Genomic DNA, 25,100 nt, shown 5'->3' with positions numbered 1-25,100 from the left:
AATCCTGCCGGCTCATCACGTCGTTCGTTAGCTGCAGGAAGTTTTGCTCTTACTGCATTCAATGCATTGTAACTGTAGCCATTGACGTCTGACTCCGTCCAATTGATCGCATGCTCTTCCATTACAGCGCACCCATGTGTTCTCCGCCGACGAAGCACAGTCTACTATCTCCATCATAAGTAGATTCTCGCTATCAATAGATCAACAAACTAGTGCCCAGAAGCACTGCCATTGAAATACGCCAAGCCTTGGTGTGGTCTCGGCTTTTGGTTGCTGTGACAACTGGAAAGCAGTAGCAATTTGCTGACAATGGATCCTTATTTGAGTTGTTAATTTGTGACCTGGGTCTAATAATCTCAGGCCACCACTAGCCTCTGGCGTCAGGTCCCAGCCGCGGTTCGAGATTTGTACCCGTGCGAAACGCGATTCGCGAACGGCTTTGATGTTGCATTGGATGGGTCGATGATTTGAAGTTTTACACAGAGTCAACAAACCGGACAGAGTTCCTCGGCCCAACGGCATCTGCTGGATTCTCACGTGTATCCTCCTGTCAAAATCCGCGGCTGAGTTCGTGGAGGCTTGTGTTGTGCCGAAGCCGTTTTCTGAGACAAATCTGGGGTAACACGTACATTACGTGACATCTTGGGCGGGCATTACAAGATGCGTTACGCGTGTTATCAGAACCCCGATGAGGGTGCTAATGCAAGTCTGATGCGCATTTTCAGATCATGTCCTCCGCATATCCCATAGATTTCCCAGGGCTCCAATAGTATCTCCAAGAACCAGGAAATTTCCCAACTGTCTGCTACAATGTGTATGAATGTTTCCTTGACTTCTGGATAACACGATATGACTCATTTAGCAAGACAGTCCAGTGCATTTATTCTGTGGATTAGATGAGATTCTCATACGGGCAACAACCGATTTTCGTGTTTCCTACAAATCACTGAAGCTTCTCTCACCTCCTCATGAGCCTGGCAGTAGCCACATTTGTGGAAGGACTGTCGTTATCAGGATCTAACCTGGTCCGAGGTGTTTGAAGCACCTAAGGAGTCAAAGCCATTCGGAACGAGGAGCGTGGTACGTTGACCTGACAGATTCGTTCCTGCTTGTAAGATCAAGCTTCAATGGCAAGATCTTTGTTGAGTGCCTTGGTGGTCTTTACAATGGATTGCTATGAGGAAATCCGGTCACGTGGCACCTGGATGATGTCAGCATCGTGCCCCTCCAACTACCTACCTTAGGTACCCCACGACAACCAAGTTGCCTGCGATGACGATGTCGCTAGTATAGCTTGAGATTTTCATAATTGTATAACGCTGTTTTGAGTGAAGCACTTGAAAATGAAGCAAAGATTCTCTTCTTTGGATGTCAAAGTAGGTCTTTTACCAAAGCCACTACCTTGAACCCTATCCTAATTGTTGAACGAAGATCATTGCGCATGAGCTCCAGGAACAGCTGGTGACTCTTCGACTCTCCAACGTATACGACCTTTCGTCCAAGATTCTCCTGCTCAAGTTTGCGAAACCAGACAACAAAAAGCAGCTTGTCATCGATACGGGCTTCCGCTGCCACTTGACGAAATTCGCGCGTACAACTGCTGCGGCCCCTTCCGCTTTTGTTGCACGTCTAAGAAAGTTTCTCAAGACCAGACGGTTGACGTCAGTTAGACAAGTGGGCACCGATCGAGTCCTCGAATTCGAGTTCAGTGATGGCCAATACAGATTGTTCTTGGAGTTTTTTGCTGTATGTCATTTGTCATGCGGTCCAGAAAAAGACTTTGAGCCACTGACCTTTATTTCTTAGAGTGGTAACATTATTCTCACGGATGCCGACTTGAAGATCCTTGCCCTCGCAAGAACCGTTTCAGAAGGTGAAGGTCAAGAACCTCAGCGAGTCGGCCTACAATATTCCCTGGAGAACAGGCAGAACTTTGGCGGAATACCTCCTTTGACAAGAGAAAGGGTACAAGATGCCCTAAGGACTGCCGTGGAAAAAGCAGCTACCGCTATTGCATCATCGAAGAAGCAGAAGGGTAAGCCTGGTGGTGATCTGAGAAAGAGTTTGGCTGTATCAATTACAGAATTGCCTCCAGTGCTTGTGGACCACTGGCTACACACAAATAATTTCGACACCACTATCAAGCCTGATGAAATACTGGCCAATGAAACGCTGCTGGCTGATTTGGTTAAGTCACTTCAAGAGGCTAGACAAAGTGTGGAAGAGCTCACCAGCTCAGAAGCATGCACCGGCTACATATTCGCGAAGCGCAGGGAAAGAACAGAGGGAGCAGAGGCTAGTGACGAATCCAAGACGCAGCGTGACAATCTTCTATACGAAGATTTTCATCCGTTTGTCCCCTACAAACTCAAAAAGGATCCCACCATTGAGGTCCTTGAATTCACAGGATACAATGAGACAGTTGACGAATTTTTCTCATCTTTAGAGGGCCAGAGACTGGAGTCCCGACTAAGCGAGCGAGAAGCGGCTGCGAAGCGCAAGTTGGAGGCCGCGCGAAATGAACAGAGCAAACGAATCGAAGGGCTTCAAGAGGCCCAGGCCCTCAACTTTCGCAAAGCCGCCGCCATTGAAGCGAACGCTGAACGAGTTCAAGAAGCTATGGATGCTGTCAATGGATTACTCAGCCAAGGAATGGATTGGGTAGATGTCGGCAAATTGGTGGAACGCGAGAAAAAACGGCACAACCCCGTTGCTGAGATTATCAAACTCCCTCTAAACCTTGCCGAGAATCTCATTACGCTTGAGCTGGCCGAGGAAGAATCTGAGCCAGAGGAAGACGACCCTTACGAAACGGACGACGACGACAGCGCGCTTGGTGACGATGAAGGTACATCGGCAGCAAAGGGAAAACAGGCCAATAAAGCCCTAAGTGTGGAAATCAGCCTTGGACTTAGCCCTTGGAGCAATGCTCGAGAGTATTTTGACCAGCGGAAGACGGCGGCCGTAAAGGAAGAAAAGACCCAGCAACAGGCCTCAAGAGCTCTGAAGAATGCAGAGCAAAAAATCACCGAGGATCTCAAAAAAGGGCTGAAACAGGAAAAGGCACTGCTTCAACCAATCCGCAAACCAATGTGGTTTGAGAAATTCGTTTGGTTTATCTCATCCGACGGATATCTTGTGATCGGAGGCAAAGATGCCCAGCAAAATGAGATGATCTACAAGAAATATCTCCGGAAAGGCGATGTATACTGCCACGCAGATCTGCATGGGGCATCGAGCGTTATTATCAAGAACAATCCAAAAACCCCTGATGCGCCCATTCCCCCAGCGACACTGTCTCAAGCCGGATCACTCGCCGTGTGTTCGTCGAATGCTTGGGACTCGAAAGCGGGCATGTCTGCATGGTGGGTAAACGCTGATCAAGTTTCCAAATCTGCACCGACAGGCGAATTTCTACCGGCAGGAAGTTTCATGATCCGGGGAAAGAAGAATTTTCTGCCTCCAGCTCAACTTCTACTCGGTCTAGGTGTTGCATTTAAGATCAGCGAGGAGAGCAAAGCCAAGCATGTGAAGCATCGTCTACACGATGCTAACTCTACCGGTGGCGATGAAGCTTCGGCAGTAGCGACGTCGCAACCAGCAGACAGGGCAGGCGATCTGAACGAACTTGAAGGAGAACAATCAGCCGAACCATCTGACAATGAATCCGAAGATGAACAACAAGACGAAGAGTCACGTGACAACCCACTTCAGGCTTTCGGTAAGGATGAAGACCGCAACGACGAGGTTGAAAAGGCTGAAGAAGGCTTGTCTGATCTCAAGATCTCGGATGACACAGCCGACGAGTCTCATAGCCAAGAAGTGGCGGAACTAGATGAAAATGAAGCAGTGGGAGGAGAAGCAGAAGAGGGCGAAGATGACGAGTCAGCTAGACCGGATGACGAGACAGCTGGCAAGCCAGTTGACACAAGGCTGAAGAACAACGGCCCCAGCTCTTCGAAGAAAGGCCCCCCCAAGCGAGGCCAGAAGGGCAAGGCGAAGAAGATCGCCTCAAAGTATAAGCATCAAGATGAGGAAGATCGAGCTGCCGCAGAAGCTTTGATCGGAGCAACAGTTGGACAAAAGAAGGCTGAAGCCGAGGCAAAAGCTAAGGTTGACCGTGAGCTCGAGCTCGCTGCTGCTAAAGAGCGACGTCGTGCGCAGCACCAACGAGAGCAGAAAGAGACTGCCGAACACGAGGAGATTCGACGTGTTATGATGGAGGAAGGCGTTGATATTCTTGATGAGGACGAAGCCAGCCAGATGACTGTGCTTGACTCCATTGTTGGTACGCCTCTTCCCGGAGATGAGATCCTTGAGATCATCCCTGTTTGTGCCCCTTGGAACGCTCTCGGACGCTACAAGTACAAAGCGAAGTTGCAGCCCGGTGCGACCAAGAAGGGCAAAGCAGTTAAAGAGGTTCTCGATCGTTGGAAGGCAGCTTCTACTAAGAAGGGTGTTGTTGACGAAACCGCTCGTGACACTGAAAGGATGTGGCCGCGTGAAGTTGAGCTTATCAAGGCGCTCAAGCCTGAAGAGACATTCAACGTCGTACCGGTCGGTAAAGTGAGGGTCATGATGGCGGGTGGTACTGGTGGAAATGCTGCTGGAGGCGGAGGTGGTAGCAAGAAGGGTGCAGGAGGAAAAGGGAAGGGCGGAAGAGGAGGCAAAGGATCAAAGAGATCATAAGCAGTGAACAAACTTTGATGTTAGCATCAAGTTGAAGAAATGAGTTGAGGTTGAAGTACATATAGAGTGCTATTTCTATAACCGAATGAAAACCCAGTAACGTATCGTCATGATCCAAGTGCTGCAAAAGATGCGCAGCTCTTCCATGCCACACCCAATTCCTTATATTATTCATGTAATCATAAATCATAATCTGCTCATCTCACGCTATAGCTGACCTTGTCGAATTTTCTGACGTCGTCAGGCATACGTGCAATGCACAATTCACCACAGAACTCGCCCCATTCACCGCTCGTCGCATCGCGAACGGCGTCTCTCATGCCCCTGCCGTAGCGCTCCCGGAAGGCTTGCTTCACAGCGCGCATGTGGTGTGGATCCCAGTGGTATCGAACGAGACGCGAGATGAGCAGCTCGCGGCGAAGGCCATCTTTACGAGACGCTGAGGTGGCATGATGGATGAGGAGGGCATCACGAACAGGACGATTGATAACACCATTGAGGATGTGGGCTAAGAGTTCACCCTGGACAATGTTAGTATTAATTCATCAATTGCAAGGGGGAGAAGGCTAGGCCTTACCACAAGATTTCCGCTCTTCTTGAGAGCGTCGCGAGCAAAGTTGGAGCGATGCTGTCGCTCATATTCCTGCAGAATGGCGCGTAGATGAGAGTCGCTTCGAAGTATGATGATGTTGATCATCGCCGTCTCGCCACCCTTTTCAGACCTCACAGATCGACGCAAGTCAGCGACGTCCTGGTCAACAAGAGCATAGTCAATTGGCACAAGTCGACCATAATGATCGTATTCCTCCATGCGTCGCTCTTCTAAAACAAGGAGAACAGCTTTTTTGAACTTGTCTTCCTTGAGTTCTTCCTTCATACACTTGACGAGGCTGTTGTCATATTTCTTATCCGTGAATGCATCCTTGATGTAACGTATTTCGCCGTTGGTGCGTCCCATAAGAGACTCAATGAGAAGCTCCCTGCGAGTCTTGTCGCCCTGGTACCAGAAATTGGCCCAGTATGCCTCGCTCTCCCACATGCCGAGAGCAACGGAGTAGCAGGCCTTCATCAACAGCGGATCTTCATCTTTGAGACGAGCACGAATATGCTTGGCGATGTTCACGCCTTTGCGCTCAGAACCCGTCTTGACAAGTGCCTTGTAGTCCGCACGAAGCTTCATCACTTGATCATGCGTCAAGCTTGGTAGGATTTCAATGAGTGGCTCGGTATCAGGACGGCGGCTTCCCTTGAGGGCCTGTGCAAGTTGAGTGGTGATATCTTCGGAGTCATGGAAGCGGGCACGTCGGCTACGGCGTCTGCTATCGCCCTCATTATCAGAACCCAATGGAGAGAGCGCCTCAAGAGCTTTATTGTCATCACTTGGGTGCTTTGAGGCGAGCAGTAGAGGAGACGGCATAGGCGAACAGTCCTGATAAGTACCATAGTATGACTCGAGCATGGGCGACGGAGGCGCATTGGCTAGAGATGCGCCAGCCAGTCCGCCGGCGGCCAAGCCTCCCACAGTCAGCCCAGTGTTGATGCTGAGACCTGACATTCTCTCACTGGGGGGCTGAGGGGACTTGTCTTTTCGGCTACGGTGCTTATCCCTAGACCGCGATCTGTGACCGTCCCTTGATCGTGATCTATGCCTGTGGTGTTTGTCTACTCCCAGAGTATCTCGTGAAGGCGACTTATCTCTCCGGCGAGATCGTGATCTGTCGCGTGACTTCTCGCGCTTTCGACTGCTTGAGTCGACAGTCAAGCGGTCTGAGCTACCTCGGGGACCGGAAGACCTGTCCCTGCGTCGGTCACGGTGTTTCTCATCGTCGCGGCTTCGAGGCTCAACGGTCATGACGTTGGCACCCGAGCCGTAGGTGTCGTCGTATCGTGCATCTTCCCTTGTCTTGCGTGAACCATACTGGTCAACGGACGGACTTGCAGGTTCTCGATGAGAATATCCGTAGGGTGGTTGTTGCGCATAGTACGGGTCTTCAGAACCTGGGGGAGGGTTATATGTAGTCATAACCTGGCTAGCAGTTGACGGAGCTCCGGTGGCCTTTCCATAAGCCAAGTCCGAAGAGTCTTTAGGTCGCACAGGCACGGGAGGCTTTCCGTAGGCCAAGCCATCGTCATCCTTGTCCCTCTCCTTGTCGTTGCCTGAAGATCCAGTGAGCTTGCGCATGTACTTCTGTGGCAGGAAGCTAAATTTGTCTTCGTCTTCTTTAGCACGAGGCTCTGCATTTTGAATGTATGGGTCCCTATCTTTCTCGCGGCGGCGGTCATCTGGGAAGGCTCCTGGAAGGCTGCTGTCGACCCTGTCGTGCGAGGAACGGTATGGCGAGTCTCTTGGCGGAGAAGCGGTTCGATAAGTGGGCGGCTGAGAGTCGTAGCTGTACTGAGATGGGTTTCCGGGAATCACAGGATAGATGCCTCCCTCTTCAGGATACGGTAGAGCGCCGCTTGCTTGCGGTGCGCCTGGGCGACTATAGCGATCATTGAGATCATCCTCTGGATAGATGTAACTTGGTTCGCGATTATCGTTGTAGGAAGGGCGCTCAGGTGCGACATCACTCTTTGAACGGCGGTCACGAGAGCGAGATCGAGAACGATCCTTGCGGGACCGGTCATCAGGCTTGAGAGACATGGTCTCAGTTTCGTTGTGCTCTGTTTTTGTTCTGGAGAGGCAAAGAGCTCAGCTGTTGAAATAGAAGCGGGGATCTTTGGTTTGCAGGCAGGGGTCCCAGTCTCGGGTCAAGAGGGGCGCCAACTGAGAGAGGGTTTCAGTAGCGAGGCAAACTGAGTAGCAAGAGTTCGGGGATGAGGAGAGGCACTTATTATGAAGAAATGGATAAGTTCGAGAGAAGACGCCCAATTGAGCAGTAAACTCAACATTTATTAAATGGTCACACGCCGCCTAGTGCGTCAATGGCGGGCGGACCGAGAGAATGGAGGGGCTGAATGAGACCTGACCTGCAGCAACATACGCAGCTACGGTACCTACTCCTGCTGTGCTTGGAGCTGGGGCTCTTAGAATATTCTCTTATTAGTGGAGGAAGAGAGCCAGAGAGATCGTCATAGGGCCAGAAGGACATGGGTTACACAGGGAAGCGAAAGAAATGCCCACAGGGCAGACCAGTTAAACAGCTGTTGAGGGGCTCAACGGAGGGAGATCGGGGGACCCCGAGCGCTAGGAGCGTTCACCGTGCCGCTTGCTGGGGTTTGGTGGTGGCTGTCGCAGAGGCTGAGAACAACATATTGTCCCATCCTTGCGGGGCTGATGCAGGTGAGAATGAGGACGAAACATGATGTGACTGCATTGGATTGGAAGAATCAAATATACGTTATATTAATTGCCTATTCAGTTGACCATTGCGAGGCAGGGTAAGAAAGTTGAATGGTATGACGTTGTGTTCTCTGCATAGGGACGATGAGTTTTATGTTTGATGGTAGAGGCCCTTTTATAAAGCCCAGTGGTAGGGTATGGAGGTTGCCCACTGCCCGTTTCTGGTCAATAAGTCAGAACCATGGGCCGAAACCCCTGCTGAGTAGAGGCATTTGTCTTGAGAGACTTCCTATCATGGCCTCCAAATCATCTGCAATCATCTGAATCTATTCTTGCGGCACTCGTTCGCCTCGCTGGAAGACATATAACGCTTCATCCTTCCCAGGAAAGGATGGCAACGCTATCTTTACTACCATAGTCCAGTCCTCATGCTCCTTCGCCATAAACTCATCCATGGTGACTCCCTTGAATCCTGTGTAACCGTTTCGATTCTGCGTACCCACAACTGCGATAGTGTCGCCGCCAAAGGCAGACACCAGGTTCCGCGTAAATCCTCCCTCAGTGCCGCCGCCAATGCCTCCACCAACAACAGGATACACAAGCAAGAGAACCATGCCTTCACCATTCGAATTCTTGCGTAACCACTTCACGCCGTCCGATATGACTGTGTCGTTGACCCAGTTGACTCTCCACTCGCTCTGCATGTTATCCACCGCATGCACTGTGAGGCCGTAGCGACGGAGCATATAGGACCAATAACCATTGCCAGAACCGATATCGACAATCGGGCGCCCGTCAGACAGAATTTTCAGGATAGCCAGGCTCTCGTGAGTTGGTGTTGCGCAGCCAAAGTGATGCATGAAAATTGGAAGAACATGATGGGACATTGGAACACGTTCTGATGCCAGGCAAGGGCCGCACCATTCAAGAGAGTGACATGACCACATCCAGAAATCGAGATAGGGATTTGCGCTGGGTGGTTTTTTGCTCTTGGGGATAGTGAGTTTCGTCACAAGCCCAGGGTGCAGATACCGCTTGCTCTCAAGGTTGGCTGCGACTTCACGCCTTATGGAGTCTTTCTTAGCATTTGTTCCTAGATTCTTAAGAAATGCAGCAGTAGCTGTTGATGGCCTGAAGATAGAGGTGTATGCTTCAATGTCAGCTTGAGGGGGTGGTTCTCTCTACTTGCATGTTAGTTTCACAAATTCTTGCTCCTCGGACATTGCCCATAGGTAAGTTCTTACAGGTGAGCCATCTTCATTGCGATACCACGCGTGTAAACCATTGACACCTCCAAGGTTGACTACTGACTGGACTTGGGCAAGTTTCACACTTGCCACGGCATGGTATGTATAGGGATCCGGGTCAGGGAGTTGAAAGAGTACCCGACTGGCGTTGAAGAGATCATTCTTCAACAGGTGGTTCAAAGCCTCTCTCTGACGGTCGGCATCCTGAATGAGTTCATCTGGATTGAAAGATGGGCTTCCAAAACAATGAACGAACCTGGATTGGGGCATCTTGAGGGTTAATGGCGGCCTGAACTCTCGACCTACCAAGAGATCACTCACAACAAGTGCCTCGGTTCGATATGGATGACGTTATGCTGTTAGCATAGAATTGAGTTAGCTATGGGTGGTAGGTATTGTGTGAAGCCTCTCCCAAAGTGGACACAAATTAGCAGCTTGCCAAGCCTACCCTGGCGGCCCTGGCACACAACTGTAGCACTATTATTGGCAATTGGATATCTACTACGGAGTATTAAATATTATTTCCATTTTATAAGCTGGAAGGCCATCTTATCACGATGTTATCCCTCGGACCACTTGTCACGGAGCAGTCCTGCACCCCGACCCCGAATAGAAATTCGTTCTGATGTATCATTTATGAGCGGTTTCGCTCATTTGTCGCACTACGTTCGTTGCCCCCAGGCATAGTACCGTAGGTGCGCTGTCGTTGGTTGGGATCCGTTAGTTTGCTTGCTTTTGGTTGCCAAGGTTGGTGGTGTGTCCATGGCTAACGGTGCTCATTCATGGTTAGGTGCTTTAGGCTACTTGGAAACCCCCTCGAAATTACCAAGTCATGTTCTTTGTTCAGATTCTCCGAATTTACCCAAGCGCATATTTCGCCCTGTGCCCTCCTGCTTGTTTGTGACGGCTAGAACTTCTATCGCCAGCGTAGTTCACTGGTAGTACAGAGCCAAATGATAGAGTTCCGTACTAAGGGACGCCTGGCTGGAACAGTCTCTCGTTTATACTTCTAATCGGCATGGCGGTAATCTGCCACCCGACCTCTTGGCACGATCTATGCCGCGCCTTGATTTATTAGTGTAATACATGGATCGCCGTGTGGAAAACTTCACTGGCGCTTGGGTCAAGAAACCAACGCTACCACCTGCCACACGCAGCCCCACAAGCTCAATGTAAGTCAACCTACCTGCCTTTATCCATTGCTCGTAAAGTCTCCCTTCTCCATCTACAGATGCTACTGTGCTTGATTCCATCACCTTGGATCTGTCCTCACTCATCTTGTTGATGTGGCCTTGAAAACAAGATCCCCGTTTGATTCAATTACTGTATTCAAATTTCAAAGGGAGTCCCCTGTATTCAGATCACCCTACAAAACTTGCCTTGGCCGACCCTAAAACAACCTTGCTTCGTCATCGGAACACTCCAACAACTTCGACGGCGTCTCCAATTGCTCCCCTCTTGGCAAAATTCAGAGAGAATCGGCATAAAACACTCCCTGTGTTGCAATTGTCATAGCGTATATTTCACCTCACTTGGAAGTTGTGCTTTCGCAGTCACAAACAACACCAAACATCCTATTGCTCTTTGGTTATATCCGTCTTCCTCCCGGCTCTTATTCGTTCTGGAATAAGATGGACCCAGAACCACACAGCCAGACACAGGCATTCCCGCCTTCTACCCGAGGAGACACTACGAAACACGATGGCAAGCCAAATGATTCCGAACGATCAGAGGCCAGAGATCAAGCGAATGCCAAAGTAAGCATATCAGTTCCATCTGGAACTGGTATTGCCGGCCAGAGAATTCCTGACGGCAGCACTGAGCTCTCATCGCAAGCAGTAAAACCCTTCGACATCTTCAAAGACGTGTATGGAGTTAGTCGTACACCAGGCTCCCCAAGTTCAGATACTGAGAGCCAGCATCGACCCATCACGTCTCCTCTTACTCATCCCAATGGTGTCTCTATGTTTCCAGGCCTATCGGTTACGGAGCAGGAAGCCATGTCTCGACAAGCTTTTGCTCAAGCCGAAGACAACATTGTTGCCGATAGTGACGAATACAGTTCCATAGGCGATGCTGGATCCGATGCCGGATACGGGAGCGACAATATGAGCACTGCAAGTACATCCATCGGGTCGTCTGTTCGGGACTATATGTTTGAGAATGGTCGTCGCTACCATAGCTTCCGGGCTGGTGCCTACAACTTCCCCAACGACGACATAGAACAAGAGAGGGAGGACATGAAACATGCAATGGTGAGGCTTCTCTCGGGCCAGAAGTTACATTTTGCGCCAATAGACGAAAATTCGCAAAACATACTTGATATTGGAACTGGCACAGGAATCTGGGCAATCGAAAGTAAGGTCAATTCTCTTTTCATTTTCGTCTCAGCAACTAATAGTACAATAGTGGGAGAACAATACCCCAGTGCTCATGTTCTAGGCATCGATTTATCACCCATCCAACCGACATGGTTGCCGCCCAATGTTCACTTCATGGTTGATGATGTTGAGTCTCCTTGGCTTCATCCTCAGAATCATTTTGACTATGTACACTCTCGGCACACGGTTCAGGGGATCAAAGACTGGCCTCAACTTTTTAGTAATGCTCTCCAGTAAGTATCAACTCTGTTAGAGCCAGATCCTTGGATTGTACTTACACGAAGTCAGGCATATCAAGCCTGGAGGCTGGATGGAACTCCAAGAAATTCATCATTACCCCCACCATGCAAGAACAGGAGACGCTGTCCCGCCACGCGAGCACCCAGTCGCACAGTATTGGACATATATTAATGAGGGGTTAGCACAGCTTGGAGTCGACTTTCCCGCAGCAGCAGGAGGTAAACTGGCTACGAAAATGCAGGCAGCTGGCTTCGTGAACGTCACGGAACGGGTATTCCATGTGCCTCTTGGGACTTGGCCCAAAAATCAAGTGCTTAAGACTGTCGGACTGTACTGGCGCACTATACTGACGGATGGCTTACAAGCAATCGCATTGGGTCCCATGTCAAGGGGCATGGGCTGGAGCCGCGAGCAGATTGAGGTGTTTCTTGTCGATGTGCGAAGGGCGTATAGCGACCATACGGCCCTTTTGTATATGCCTATGCACATTGTCTATGGGCAAAAGCCATACTAAATCGTCGAACGGAATCAGAGCACACAAACGAATCAAAGTCGCTTCGCGTTCAAAGAATTTACAAGGACGTATTAAGCCGACAGCCCTATTCTGATGCTGCCACGGGTCGCACGGTATCGTGTGGCCGCTAGAGATGCGAGATGGAATGGAGGCGGACGCTATGCTATCTACCCGATAGAACCGGTCATGGTCTCGGCTGTCTATGGCCAAGTCTCACTGGGAAAAGAGAGCTAGCGCTGGGTATTTGGCCTCGACATCTGATTAATCAACCTTTGCCATCATACAGGGCCATCAACTTGCACAACAACTGAGGCCGAAAAGACTGATCACCCACAGCAAATGCAGCCCGTTGGACAGATACTCCGGACACAGAAGTTCAGTGAACAACTAGAGAATGCACGTGACTTCTTTATTTTCGTCCGGGGTCCTACATGAACCATGTTGACCGTCGGTTTCCTCAGCTGCTGTTGGCGCACGGAATACTTTTACACAAGACAGGCGAATTTCCCCACGGTGCATAGGAGCAGGCGTTTTCGTCCCAGACGTGCGATTATTAGCGAACAAAACTGCACGACCAAAAAGCTTCGCGAAAGACGCTTGGTGTTTTCGACGGAGGATGACGGCTCGTAGTAGATTTACTTATGCAGCCAAGCTTCGTGCCACCAGCACCAATACTTCTTAGCTTCCGGGCTAGCTTGTGGAGAACTAGGAACATATTTTTAATCTAACCAAACCTGTGTTATCGTAACTACGCACCCCAGCAGCTGATGTACTGTAGAGCTCTCAGGTCATGTCTCGACTCGACCTTCAGGGATTAAAATCACAGCTTGCAGCACACACACACCAATCATGACGACTTTGGAATCAGCGCGGAATTCAGGCTTTACGCACTCTTGCCACATGTTCCACTGGCGCTTTGAGGAATGATGGTGGTGCGGGTGGGTAGACTTGCTCATGCCGCCTATGTCTTGAGCAGAACAGCTCACGTATCCTCGCTACCTTGTTTGTACCCGCATTGGTCATGATGGTAGTCTAAGGTCTAGAGTCAATTTGGGACCATGATGGACAACAATGATGTATAAAACCGCGCATCCCCACGTCGCTTTGCAACAAGGACTAGGGAGCACGACCATTTCACTTGTTCAACATGGCTGAATCACACATTTCGTCATATTCGCAAAGCCCGCAAAGCCTGGACACACCTCTCATGGTGCAGCTAGCTAGGAAGATTACTGAAGAGACGGAAAAACTCGATGGGTATTTCAAGGCTAATGGTCTTCAGGACTTGGGTTTCGATGTCAATGCCCCTGGAGATCTCCCCAAGTTGCCGGATGATATACAGAGAAGTCGCATGGAGATCTCCTCTGCAACCAAACAGCTCGAGCTTCTTGTTCGGGGACCCAGAGAAACTGTCAGATGGGGTATATGGAGTGTAAGCCTGCCGCCTGTGCATTGGCCTCAGTACTAACACAAAAAGTATCTTGACACCTTGAGCCTCCAAATACTGAACAGCTACGGAATTCGTGAGCCCGCCAATTCTGATTTTGTCTTCATATCTAATCCTGCATAGCCAATCTCGTACCTCTGGAGGGATCTATTGCTTTGGCGGAACTCCAAAGCAAGACTGGACTGGACCGCATAAACCTGGCTCGCGCTCTTCGTCATGCTATGACGAATAAGATTTTCCAAGAGCCGGCATCAGGGTTCATAGCACACACTGCCGCGTCAAAGATGCTTGCTCAGGACGCCAGTCTCCAAGCCTGGGTAGGGTTGAATGGAGAGGATTTCCTACCAGCTGGGGCTCATACCTTGGAAGCTCTTCGTGCCGACCCAGAAGCGACCTCACTCACACGGACCGGCTTCAACCATGCATGGGGGACGGTGGATAAAGAACCAATGTTTGCAACATTCGGCAAAGACCCTCCCAGAGGAAAGCGATTTGCAGCGGCTATGGCAAGCTTGACAGGCGGCGAGGGCTATGAGGTTCGCTACCTCGTCGATAACTACGACTTTTCCGAAATCAATAACAACAAAGGCACATTGGTGGACGTCGGTGGCAGTCATGGCTTCGTGTGCGTCGATCTTGCCAAGAAATGGGATAAAATGAAATTTGTGGTACAAGATTTAGCAAAGACAATCAGCAGCGCCCCAGAGCCGATATGCGCAGATGAAGAGGTAGCTCAACGCATATCTCTTCAGGTCCATGACTTCTTTACTGAGCAGCCAGTCAAGGATGCCGATGGTGAGATTGACAGAACTTACTCCTTGAGTTCCCCCCTTACTGACGCAACCAAGTGTACTACTTCCGCTGGATACTTCATAACTACTCAACCCCATATGCCGTCAAGATCCTCAAAAACTTAGTCCCAGCTCTCAAACCGGGTGCGCGTGTCATCATCAACGACCATTGTCTCCGTGAGCCGGGGGCTGAAAACCACTGGGATGAAAAAGTCATGCGGAGTATGGATCTGTTGATGTTGACCTTGTTGAATGCACAAGAGCGGACAGAAAAGGAGTTTGAAGAACTCTTTAGGGCTGCCGATGAGCGCTTCGTCTTCAAGGTAAGTCACCGAATCGCTTCGCCTCTGACTGTTGTGTATACTGATATGTCTTTTATAGGGTGTAAGCAGGCCTGAGGGATGTAGGATGAGCATTATCGAGGCAGTTTGGCAGCCTTGAATGGCAATGACGTGTTTGAGCAGCAACGATTTTCGACGAAGGAGATGTTAATAAAGACATTAGTGCACAGGAATGATATAGGGCAAGGGATGTAAAGAGGGACTGCCTGGATCCCCGAATGTTTGGTACTGAATGATAGACTCGGGAATCCGCGAATAGTTGGATTACCAACTTCGGAGTAGCTTCCATGTAGTCAAATAATAGCCAGTTCTTGTACCAAGGCGTAATTGGTTTAGTGGTAAAATTCTCCGTTGCCATTCGAGCAGCGTCGGGGAGCCCTGGGTTCGATTCCCAGATTACGCATTGCTTTTTCTTCGTCTATTTTTGAAGCCACTCTTCATACCTCTATTTGAATATTCTTTTGGTTCTTTTCGCCATGTCTGTTTTGCTTGGATTGATCTGCTTGTGGTGGTGCTGAGTCAATCACTTCTTAGGTCAGCGGTCAAAGTCACCCGAACTGTTGGTTATAATTGCAGTCTTCGTCTTCTGACCTTCTAGACGATAACAGCATAAGGCCACGACTAATTAAACAAAGAATTGCCCAGAACTTTGTGTATTATGCAACTATAATACAAACTGTGAAGGACTCCCTGCATATTATGTCTAAACCCTCAAAAACCAGTTCCCCGTCTGTTGCTTCCCATTCTCAAATCACGCAAAGGAAATCTAGAGCTTTCTTCAGCATATATAAACTCAAAACCCCCACTGCCTCTGTTACCAATCCTACAACATTGCTCATTTATCCTCGTCTCCGAACCCACCTCGTCTAGCAATCTCTCTGGCTAGCTCGGCCACTGTTCTTTCACTCAAGACTTCAAAGACCGAGACCTCGACACCGCAGTTGGTGACAACCCAGTTTCGGACACCAACGGCAACCAGTGAGTCAACGCCGTAGACATTGGGAGGCTTCCCAGTGTCAATTTCCTCAGGAAGCATGTTCATCGCCTTGGCAAGCATGAGAGAAAGACCAGTGGTGACTATCTCCGCAGCTACATCTGTGCTGGAGCAGCATGAAAGAAGGGACTTCAAATCAAAGTCGTTTGAAGCATCAACCACTTTCAAGTCGGGGTTTGAGGTGTCAACCAGGTTGAGGTAGCTATAAAGAGCAGTACGAGACCAGTATGGGTCAGCTGGTTGATTCTGTCTAATAAGACCACCAGAGCCAATGCCCATAATAACGCGACCAGGCATGGGAGTTCCGGGTGAAATCTCAGAAGTGATCGCGTGCGTGATCATGGTAAGAAAATCTTCGTGACGGATACCATAGAACCCACTGGCTCGAAGAATATCAAGAATCTCCTCATCATCTGCAAGCATTCCTGCACCGAGAACAGGCCCGAGATCGATGGACACGGCATGCTTTCCTTCGAGGCGGAGGTTGAGGGCGAGGGCATCTTCAAAACAGTTACCTGCAGCGTAGTTGGCTTGGCCACGGCTACCAATAACTCCCGCAGAGCTGGCAAGGAAGATGAAGAAGGGGTCCTCTGAGTTTGCCGATATCGCTCGAACTAGATTATCTGAACCGACAGTTTTTGGTCTGATTGCCTCGGTCCAGTCAGAGTATGTCATGTTTGAGAAAATTGAATCTTTGATAGTCGCGGCACACTGAAAGACCCCCTTAATCGGTGGCATTTCTTGACATATCTCTTCCTTGATTACCTTCGTGAGAGCTTCGGCATCGCAGAGATCAGCCTTGTATACCCGAGCGTCAATACCTTTATCGCAGAGGTCTTTAAAAAAGCGCTGAGACGCTTCAGAAGAGGTACCGGTCCGTGACAGAAAGGCAATGTGCCGAGCACCATTTTTGACCAATAATTCGCAGATACTACGACCAAGGCCGCCCAAACCGCCTGCAAGGAGGTAGGTATCAGTACCCGACAAGGCTTGATGCAACGGCTTGATAGTCTTCTTGATAGCCATATCAACCTGAGGCGTGGCATCAGGGCCTCCGGTGATAGAAACGAGCCCAAAAAAGGGATTCTTCTCGATGAGTCCGAACGCTTCCTTGATCCTGTTGATGTCGATGTTGATGCTTGGCTTAGGAAGTGGTAGGTCATTCCCCAAATCATCAGAGCTACTCTCAACCAGTCTACTGAGCTCATTAACCAGCTCCGCCACGTAGTCTGCATCATACTTCAACATATTCTGCAAGTCAAAGTTGACGAGCGAAACATCAGAAGACAAAACGTGAACAGGTGGAGGACTTGGCAATCTGCAGGAAAATTGTACGACAATACCTCCTGTAAGAAGTCAGTGAATATGCGGTTATAGGAGAAAAGCTGAACATACCTCGGCGAACGCACTTGAAATTGTCTTCGATATGTCTCTGTGTAGCGTTGTAGACGAGATCAACCCCGTGTCCCGAACGATTACAGACAACTGTAGTAAAGAGATCCGAGTCGGCGTGGACAATGTTTGCCTTCTTTACGCCGGACTCTTCCAGAAATGCTCGTTGTTTGTCCGAATTTGGTCCCATAACGGTCACAAACACCTCGGCAGAGAGTGCAAAGGCTACTATAATAGCAGCCATCCCGACTCCGCTTGCTCCAGCATGAATAAGAACTGACTTTCCTGGACCAAGTCTTCCAACTTTATCAAAACAATGAAAAGCTCTAACGAAATGACTAAAGGAAAGACGAGATGACCACTTTGACACAAAGCGACTGTCTATGTTGACATTACTTTGAACGGAGCCACTAGTCACAAGACCGCTCACAAGATCACCCGTCATGAATCCAGAAACGTTGCGGCCGATTCGGCCGATGCGGCCACATATTTCAGACCCAACCTCAGATTCCAAGGTTTTGCCCATGGCAGTCTCCAAGTCGATGAAGTCGAGAGGTGCGCTTTCGAATATAACTTCAACTTCCCCAGGCTGAGGAGCATATCTAGTTCCAGCAGTAAACACCAAGCTATCATCTGTGAGGCCGGGTTGCGAGACATGAAGCTTCAGATGACGTGGGTAGCTGTGGAATGATACCTTGGTGATCTCGCTAGAAATGCCATTCTCAACAACATGATTCAGCGGCCCAATAGGGACGAGGCGGGGGACGCAAATCACGCCGTTTCTCTCAGCATACTCCAGTTCACGTGGACCAGAGCCTTGGTCTGATACGAATGCTTGAAGGAAGATCTTGTTGACATTTTGAACAACCGATGAGGAATTCAGAGGTGTGCTCATACTCAAGTCAAATGTCACAAATGTTTTCAGGGGCTCTTCTGACATGAGTGTGCGCGCAAGAGCGATGACGGGAGCTCCTTTCGGATTCATCGGGTCCATGTGGGCACTGCGGGAGATCCAGAGAATTCCCTTCACCACCTGATGAACACTATGGAAAGCGTTGAACTCTGTCTCAGTCCAGTTGTAGACGGATGCACCTGCATTGGATCCTGCTGAAAAGTCGAGAAGAGAGATGACGATCTTGTTCTTCAGTCTTGAGGGATCGCTTAAGACTTCGTTGAGTTGCATGGTGCGCATTTGCACGCTAGATTGGCGCTCCATGATGAGCTTTCCCGCAAGCCATTGCGTCTCTGAAGGAGGATTGTCGGGCAGCAGGATGGCAACATCGGGGACAGATAGCCAATCTTCAGCTAGGTTCCTGCGATTCACCCGAAGTTTGATCTCCACTTTCTTACCATCAACTTCGTTGTAATCATGTGAGATGGTCTCATCGAGGTCGGGGTTTCCATCCGGGCAGTTTTCCATGATATAGCCGGGACGTTTCAAGTGAGAACTGAGCTTGGCGATGTCGATTTCACTTCGAGAACAAACAAGAATCAGGTCGTAGTCAGGGAGAGGCTCTGAACCATCTACAGGTCTTTTCTCGATGAAAGGCTCGGCAGCAGTTCCTGCAAAAACGGACGCAATATCAAAAATTCTGTCGTCAGGGCTAGCCTCAGCTAAAGTGTAACGAGAAAGCCAAGGTCTTTGGCCCTCGGGGCTGGTCAAAGCACTGACAATCTTCTGTGTGGTGTCAGATGTACCGCCAACTTGGAGAATAGAAAGTCCTGGCAGCTTATGTGCGAGCCTTTTGACAAAATCCTCGACATTTTCTGTCCTTGAGCAAGTGATGTCTTCCATCCACGAGACCTGAGTGCATAGAGTGCGGTTATTTGGAAGAAACCCGTCCCCTTCTCGGGATGATCTAGAGATGCCAGTGAAACGGAGACCACGGATTATAACTGATGGTTGTTCCCAGCCAGACTGGGCCATGGAGATATCTGCGCTTGCGTCGCGAACACCAACTCGAGTGGCGGTAGAGTAACCATCAAATTCCTTGTTGATGTCACTGGAAACCTTTGCCGAAACAAAAATGCTCTCGATGAAAGATGGGACCATAGGTTCACTCTCGATAGCGAAGGGTGTTTGAAACATGGAATCTAGAGTTGCAGGATGAATTAGATGATCATACTCGAACTTTGCAGGCATCTTGGACCGCGTGTCAGGAATGCGTATCTTGGTGACGCACGCGCCCTTGCTCTTGCGTATGTGGATGATATTCTGAAAAAGAGAACCATAATTCATACCCACAATGTCAAGAAGCTCATAGAGTTGTCGAGGTACAACTGGTTCCAGGCAGGACCCTTTGAGCGACTCGTACTCTTCGCGATGTTTCTGAAAGGCAATCTTCCATTGCCCACGCATATATCGCACCTCGATACGGCCAGTAGCGTTCTGTTCCCAGGAAGAATTCAATTGCTTCGAATAGATGCAAAAGTCAAAAGCAGCACCTTGCAAACTGTGAACAGACGTGCAAGATACACTCTTGAAGTTCATGGCCATTTCCAGTCCATGTGCTGTGGTTGGTACGATCATAGCTCTTTCGATACGCATGTTGATGATTTCATATCCAAGGACGTTCTCTTGGCCCTTGGTGGCCTGGTAGGCGCCTTGGAGGGCCATGGCGATCATACCAGCAGCAGGGTAGATGATCGTCTTTTGTATCTGATGGTCTTGGATCCAGGGGTTCTCGGCAATGCGGAGAAAACCCCGCCAACGAGGTTCGAAGGAGATAGCATCACCTGTGGGAGCACCGATCAGATCTTGACGAGGAAACTCTCTGAATCGTGTTGCTTCACCAAGATGAGACTCGTGCCAATAAGATCTAGTGTGATTCCACGGGTAAGGTGGAAGATCAGCTAGAGGTTTAAGGGGTATCTGATAGGACCCTCGAGTGACAACCTTTTCCATGCTGAATTTACACCCACACTCCCAGAGCTCGGCCATAGTGCCTAGGAGCGACATTGCGCCATGGACCTTTCGGTCAAGGATAGTGCTATATCTGGGCGGAGTCGGAAAGCCAAAGAATGTTATTATATCGAGAACTGGCGAGCGCAGAGTTGAACTAGGGCTTAGCTCAACAATGATATCTGGGGACTTGTCGGACGGAAGCTGCAGCATAGTGCTTATAGCTGACATGAACACGACAGGGGACACCAAGTTCAAAGTCCAGTACTTGTTGTTAAGCTCATGCCCGTCAATTTCCTCTCCAGTGACGGAAGAGAACATTGTAACCGATTTCCGGTGCTGACGCGGATTAATCAGTCTCAAAGCAGACTTGTACTCTTTCTCAATCTTAAGCATGTCCGAGGAATGATAGGCAATCTTGACGGGAAGAATGCGACAGAAGATACCTTTCGCAGAAAGTTCCCTGAAGGCACCCTCGATATTTTCCTTCCTGCCAGATAATGTCAGAGACCGAGGACCATTCACACAAGCAACTTCGCAAGGGTACGTCTTGTCATCATAACTTTCGTCAAGATCAAGAACGGAAAGGCCAACCACCATCATGGAGCCCTGTGTGCGAGTGTGTTCAATGGCAAGGGACGAAGCAACGAGTCCGCGATAATAAGCAACCTCCCAAGCTTCTTCCTTGGTGAGAGCACCCGATGCGTACGCTGCTGCGATTTCCCCAGAGGAGTGCCCAATGACATAATTAGGAGCGACATGAAATGAATCCAAGAGGTCAACGAGAGCCATCTGAATAGCTGTAGTCGCGGGTTGCGAGATTCTTGAGTCAGACATTCGAGTCTCGGCCTCGTCTTTGAGAATTTCCTCGAGGAGGTCGAATTCACTGGCGAGTTTGTTCTTCATGTATCGAGAACCGGCTTCCAATGCATCGTGGAACGCTTGGAAGGGGAGAAGATCTTTACCCATTTGCGCAAATTGAGCGCCCTGGCCACAAAAAAGAAAGCATATATTGGGCTGTTTGTTCTTTGATGTTCTTTTGAATAAGGATTCGTCAATGTTCTGAAGTTTGACGATCAGGTCCTCTCGAGACTTCGCGACCACGGCATGCTTCCATTCAAGGTTGGATCGGCGAGAGCCAAGTGTGTAGGCATAATTGTGCAAAAAGGCTGTGTCGTCTTCCCCCTGTGACTCCAGGTAAGGGATGTGTGATTCCATAATGCGCCGCACACCCAATTTGTCGTGGGACGAGAAGACAAAAAGCTGAGGCTCGAACAATGCCTTGGTATTGGATGTTCTGCGGGAAGAGGTGATCGCCTCAAAAGAGTTGTGGTTCCCCCTAAGTCCACGCGCTGACAGATAACGAGGCGCCTCGTCCATGATAACATGGGCGTTTGTGCCTCCGAAACCGAAGCAGTTGACACTGACACGGCGTAAGCCAGAGACAGGCCAGTCGAGCAGTTCGGTTGGTACCTACGACTGTCAGCGATAGTTGAGTGCAGTAAGATGCTCCTACAAACCTTGACCTTCCACTCTTTGAAGTCAATGTCAGGATTGGGCTTCTCGAAATTGATATTGGGTGGGATTTTGGCATGTTCTAGAGTCAGAACGCCCTTGATGAGACCTGCTACACCAGCGGCGCCTTCGAGATGGCCAATGTTGGGCTTGATCGAGCCGACGACAATGGGATTATCGATGTCGCGAACAGTGCAAAGTGACTCTGAAATAGCTTTCAGTTCGCGCCAATCTCCAGCTTTAGTTCCCGTGCCGTGGCACTCAACATAACCTGTTTGACTGAAGTCAAGGCCGGCAGACTCGTAAACAGAGTTAATGTTGGCGACTTGGGCCTCCTTGCTGGGAAGGGTAATGCCTTTGACTATTAGTATTGCTGCTATGAAGCAAATAGTAACCACCCTACCTGTCGTATGACCGTCCTGGTTGACTTTTGTTGCTCGAATAACTGCACGAATTGTATCGTTATCGCGAATGGCATCTGATAAACGCTTCATGACAACAACACCGATACCCTCGCCTCTACCATAACCATTGGCTCGAGAGTCGAAAGTGAAGCATTTACCATCAGGGCTTAGGAAATTTAGAGCTGTCATAGGCATCATAGTATTGGGTGTAAGAATCATACCAGCCCCAGCGGCAATCGCCTACAAACTCGTCAGCATCCACGCACGAATTGAAAATGGTGGATATTTCACCTACAAGTGACGTCTCTTTTGCCCGAAGGCTCTGTGAGGCAAGGTGAACAGACACAAGACTGCCACTGCAGCCTGTATCAAGAGTCATGCTGGGGCCATGAAGGTTGAAGAAGTGCGAGATTCGATTTGCCATTATGGCAATGCCGTTTCCAGTAGCAGCGTACTGAGGCTGCCAATCCGGATCTCGGAGACAGACTTGCTCGTAGTCTAGCAGAATTAGCAAGGATTTTCACCAAATATCGGATATACTTACCTTTGACAAAAGAACCGACATACACAGCCGCATCGCTGCCATCGATATCTTCTTTGCGGATTCCCGCTAAAGTTCCATCGTCAGTTTCGACCAGCATAGGTACCTTGATAGACTAACCATTTTCAAGTGCCTCATATGAAGCTTCAAGGAGAATTCGTTGTTGTGGATCGATAGCTTTGGCATCTTCCGCCGAAATCGAGAAGAACTAGAGCAAAGAGCAACGTTAACCGAGTAACTATAGCAACTACGAGCCACAGAACCAAAACTTACGGAAGCATCAAAAGAAGCAAAATTGCCCTTGATGAAATGAGCTCCACGGAAAGAAATCTGCTCAAGTCATATCATTCAGCCATGTTATCTCGACCAGAAGTATGTTGTTGTTAACTTACACTACCCTGTCGATCACCGCTAGGATGATAGTACCCGTCGATGTTGAGACGGTCCTTGGGGAACTCAGACCACTGAGTCTCCCCACGCTCCAGAACTTTCCATAGTTCTTCTGGGGAAGAGGCATCGCCAGGGAATCGCAGACCAATGCCTACGATGGCAATGTCGTTCTCCATGACGCCCAAAGCACACCCCCAAAAGTCAATGCAAAACAAGACGGCAGCAAAGTGTTACTTTATCGTCTCTTTCCTTCAGAAATATCCAGAATGAATCAAGATAGGACGCAGTGGCGAGGATCTCGTCGGTAGCAAAAGTGGCTCTTGTAGAGAAGAGGAAAGGAAAGGCAATCCCAGCAGGTCAATTCTGAGATTTCAAGACTATGAGAATAACTGGATACCCTAGTGAACCACTGACTGTCGGTTTGCCAGTGATGGAGGATATATTGCCAGTGTACGCAATGCCAAGAATCGGTAAGGAGTTTAGAGTTGGTGCGAGAAGTCGAGGTAGGTACTTAGCACTGGCAGACAGATACTGAGGTCTTTTCGGAATTTCACTCGGATGATAATGAAGCAATGAGAGAGAAAGAAGAACCTGGGAATTATTAGGTCCAAAAGATCCTTTTAGTGATAATGACTAGATATTATCTATCCTTGTGTTTGTGGCCAGAATGAAAGAAAGGGGGCGGGAGTTCATATTTGGCTCTTTCCATGGATCAAACTGTAGCAACCGGGCCTATATAATCGCCTTGTTGAACTATGTTTCAAGAAGTAAATAGGGCCGATGCCGTCATCGATGCCTTGCGCCCCATGGCTTGGGGCTGCCCGTGTTATAGTCGGTGTGAACCATTTGAAGGCATCTTCTTGATGCCAAGAACTGCAGGAAAGCTTAGATCAAAGCTGATCATCCTGCTGTTCTTTGTATAGAATCTTATGATGGTGGGGAAACTGATTGCCAGGATCTTCTGTCGACGGCAGCTTGCTCTGGATGGAGGCTTACTGCAATATCCCGTCAAGTCTAGAAGGCATTGTACTTCTTTCAAATCGGTCTAGAAGCTTTACCGCCCTTTCAGATGAACCTTATACTCCTTTCCGCAAAGTTCTATTTATTTGACGCGCCGCCTTGCCTGTCAAGCTTTGTTCTGATGCTGAACAGGGCATATCTAGAGCAGCATGTGGGAAAGGAACGGCTCAGATTCATAGTCAAGGATTGTTCCAGATAGAATGTTCAAGACAAAGAAGCAAATTATACATTACCTTTATCTATAAGATTGTAGTGCGACACCTGAAATCCATGAACATTGGAACTAGCCTAATGCTCATTGGGTTTCGAAGCACAGACATGAAAACAGGAGTAATGCCAACAAGTCGTAAGGAAGGGCACCTTCTACGATGATCTTGGCATACAAACTGCCATAATTATAGCGAAGCTTCTGAAAATCATCAGGCTGCAGATGAGCATGGAGGAGAAAACTAATACTTACTAGCTTTTTAACGACTAAGTAATGATACTGGAGGATGATAGCAGGCCACGCTCTGGTCCATCGTTCCAAGAGGAGAGTTCGCTGCAAACATAGCTCGAATAGTCATTTTTTCTTCATCTGGGCTTCAGCGGGGAGAGATGATCTCTCACGAAGGTAGTTCGCAAGAAATGCAGCTGTATATCTGACAGCATGGCTTTGAACCACTTCGGATGGACTAAGCTGATGCAAGATGACATACGTGTGAAAGGCCAACATAAACTGGAAACAGGCTGGCAAGATCAATCAGCACACCAACGAAAATCGATTGGGTGTCCCATTATTACATACGGGAAGCTTACTGTTCCGCAACGGCTACATGAGGCATGCCATGCCATGCATGGAAGACCGACTGGGGAATAGCCGTTGGTAGCCTCCCGAAGTAGGGACCGCACTACGTCAGATGGGAGCGTCCCCATAATGGGAACAACAAGATGATAGGCTATAGTCATATCTTTTGTCGCAATTTCCGAGTAGAGTTTAAGTTGCGGGAGACTACCATACTTCAATATC

General features: G+C 49.1%; 6 protein-coding genes and 1 non-coding gene across 8 annotated transcripts; 4 read left to right on the top strand and 3 right to left on the bottom strand.

Moving 5' to 3' along the window:
• The first annotated feature begins 885 nt into the window (after window positions 1-885).
• FOIG_02041 (uncharacterized protein) lies at window positions 886-4,862 on the top strand. Its single transcript, XM_031199112.1, has 3 exons — window positions 886-1,376; window positions 1,432-1,746; window positions 1,807-4,862. Exons 1-3 carry the CDS (start codon window positions 1,344-1,346, stop codon window positions 4,687-4,689), a joined length of 3,231 nt encoding a protein of 1,076 aa, XP_031071149.1. The 5' UTR covers window positions 886-1,343; the 3' UTR covers window positions 4,690-4,862.
• On the bottom strand, window positions 1,945-7,784 carry FOIG_02040 (uncharacterized protein). The gene is made up of 2 exons (XM_031199111.1): window positions 5,267-7,784; window positions 1,945-5,210 (listed from the first exon to the last, which is right to left on the bottom strand). Exons 1-2 carry the CDS (start codon window positions 7,331-7,333, stop codon window positions 4,887-4,889), a joined length of 2,391 nt encoding a protein of 796 aa, XP_031071148.1. The 5' UTR covers window positions 7,334-7,784; the 3' UTR covers window positions 1,945-4,886.
• A 216-nt stretch (window positions 7,785-8,000) lies between these two features.
• On the bottom strand, window positions 8,001-9,802 carry FOIG_02039 (uncharacterized protein). 2 transcript variants are annotated; one of them, XM_031199110.1, is made up of 3 exons: window positions 9,541-9,561; window positions 9,217-9,489; window positions 8,029-9,153 (listed from the first exon to the last, which is right to left on the bottom strand). In XM_031199110.1, the coding sequence occupies exons 2-3, from the start codon at window positions 9,487-9,489 to the stop codon at window positions 8,299-8,301; spliced, it is 1,128 nt and encodes a 375-aa protein (XP_031071147.1). In that variant the 5' UTR covers window positions 9,541-9,561; the 3' UTR covers window positions 8,029-8,298. The 2 variants fall into 2 exon arrangements, with proteins under 2 accessions (XP_031071146.1, XP_031071147.1); XM_031199109.1 differs by having other exon boundaries at window positions 8,001-9,153; window positions 9,217-9,802.
• A 619-nt stretch (window positions 9,803-10,421) lies between these two features.
• Window positions 10,422-13,119, top strand: FOIG_02038 (uncharacterized protein). Its single transcript, XM_031199108.1, has 3 exons — window positions 10,422-11,577; window positions 11,629-11,833; window positions 11,889-13,119. Exons 1-3 carry the CDS (start codon window positions 10,851-10,853, stop codon window positions 12,352-12,354), a joined length of 1,398 nt encoding a protein of 465 aa, XP_031071145.1. The 5' UTR covers window positions 10,422-10,850; the 3' UTR covers window positions 12,355-13,119.
• Window positions 13,120-13,346: 227 nt separating this feature from the next.
• On the top strand, window positions 13,347-15,274 carry FOIG_02037 (uncharacterized protein). The gene is made up of 5 exons (XM_031199107.1): window positions 13,347-13,786; window positions 13,832-13,877; window positions 13,925-14,596; window positions 14,650-14,915; window positions 14,974-15,274. Exons 1-5 carry the CDS (start codon window positions 13,502-13,504, stop codon window positions 15,031-15,033), a joined length of 1,329 nt encoding a protein of 442 aa, XP_031071144.1. The 5' UTR covers window positions 13,347-13,501; the 3' UTR covers window positions 15,034-15,274.
• Window positions 15,255-15,336, top strand: FOIG_02036. Its single transcript has one exon. It is a non-coding gene; the product is annotated as a tRNA-Gly (tRNA).
• Window positions 15,337-15,475: 139 nt separating this feature from the next.
• On the bottom strand, window positions 15,476-23,247 carry FOIG_02035 (uncharacterized protein; the record flags this gene model as incomplete). The annotated part of the gene is made up of 9 exons (XM_031199106.1): window positions 15,476-17,273; window positions 17,323-21,694; window positions 21,742-22,091; window positions 22,140-22,380; window positions 22,436-22,638; window positions 22,685-22,750; window positions 22,802-22,889; window positions 22,955-23,011; window positions 23,074-23,247. The coding sequence occupies 9 exons, from the start codon at window positions 23,245-23,247 to the stop codon at window positions 15,769-15,771; spliced, it is 7,056 nt and encodes a 2,351-aa protein (XP_031071143.1). The 3' UTR covers window positions 15,476-15,768.
• Between the last annotated feature and the right edge of the window lie 1,853 nt (window positions 23,248-25,100).

The sequence above is a fragment of the Fusarium odoratissimum genome (assembly GCF_000260195.1).
Source record: "Fusarium odoratissimum NRRL 54006 unplaced genomic scaffold supercont1.2, whole genome shotgun sequence".
Taxonomy (NCBI): Eukaryota; Fungi; Ascomycota; class Sordariomycetes; order Hypocreales; family Nectriaceae; genus Fusarium; species Fusarium odoratissimum.
Note: the sequence above shows the minus strand (reverse complement) of the source record. Positions and strands in the feature narration are given on the sequence as shown.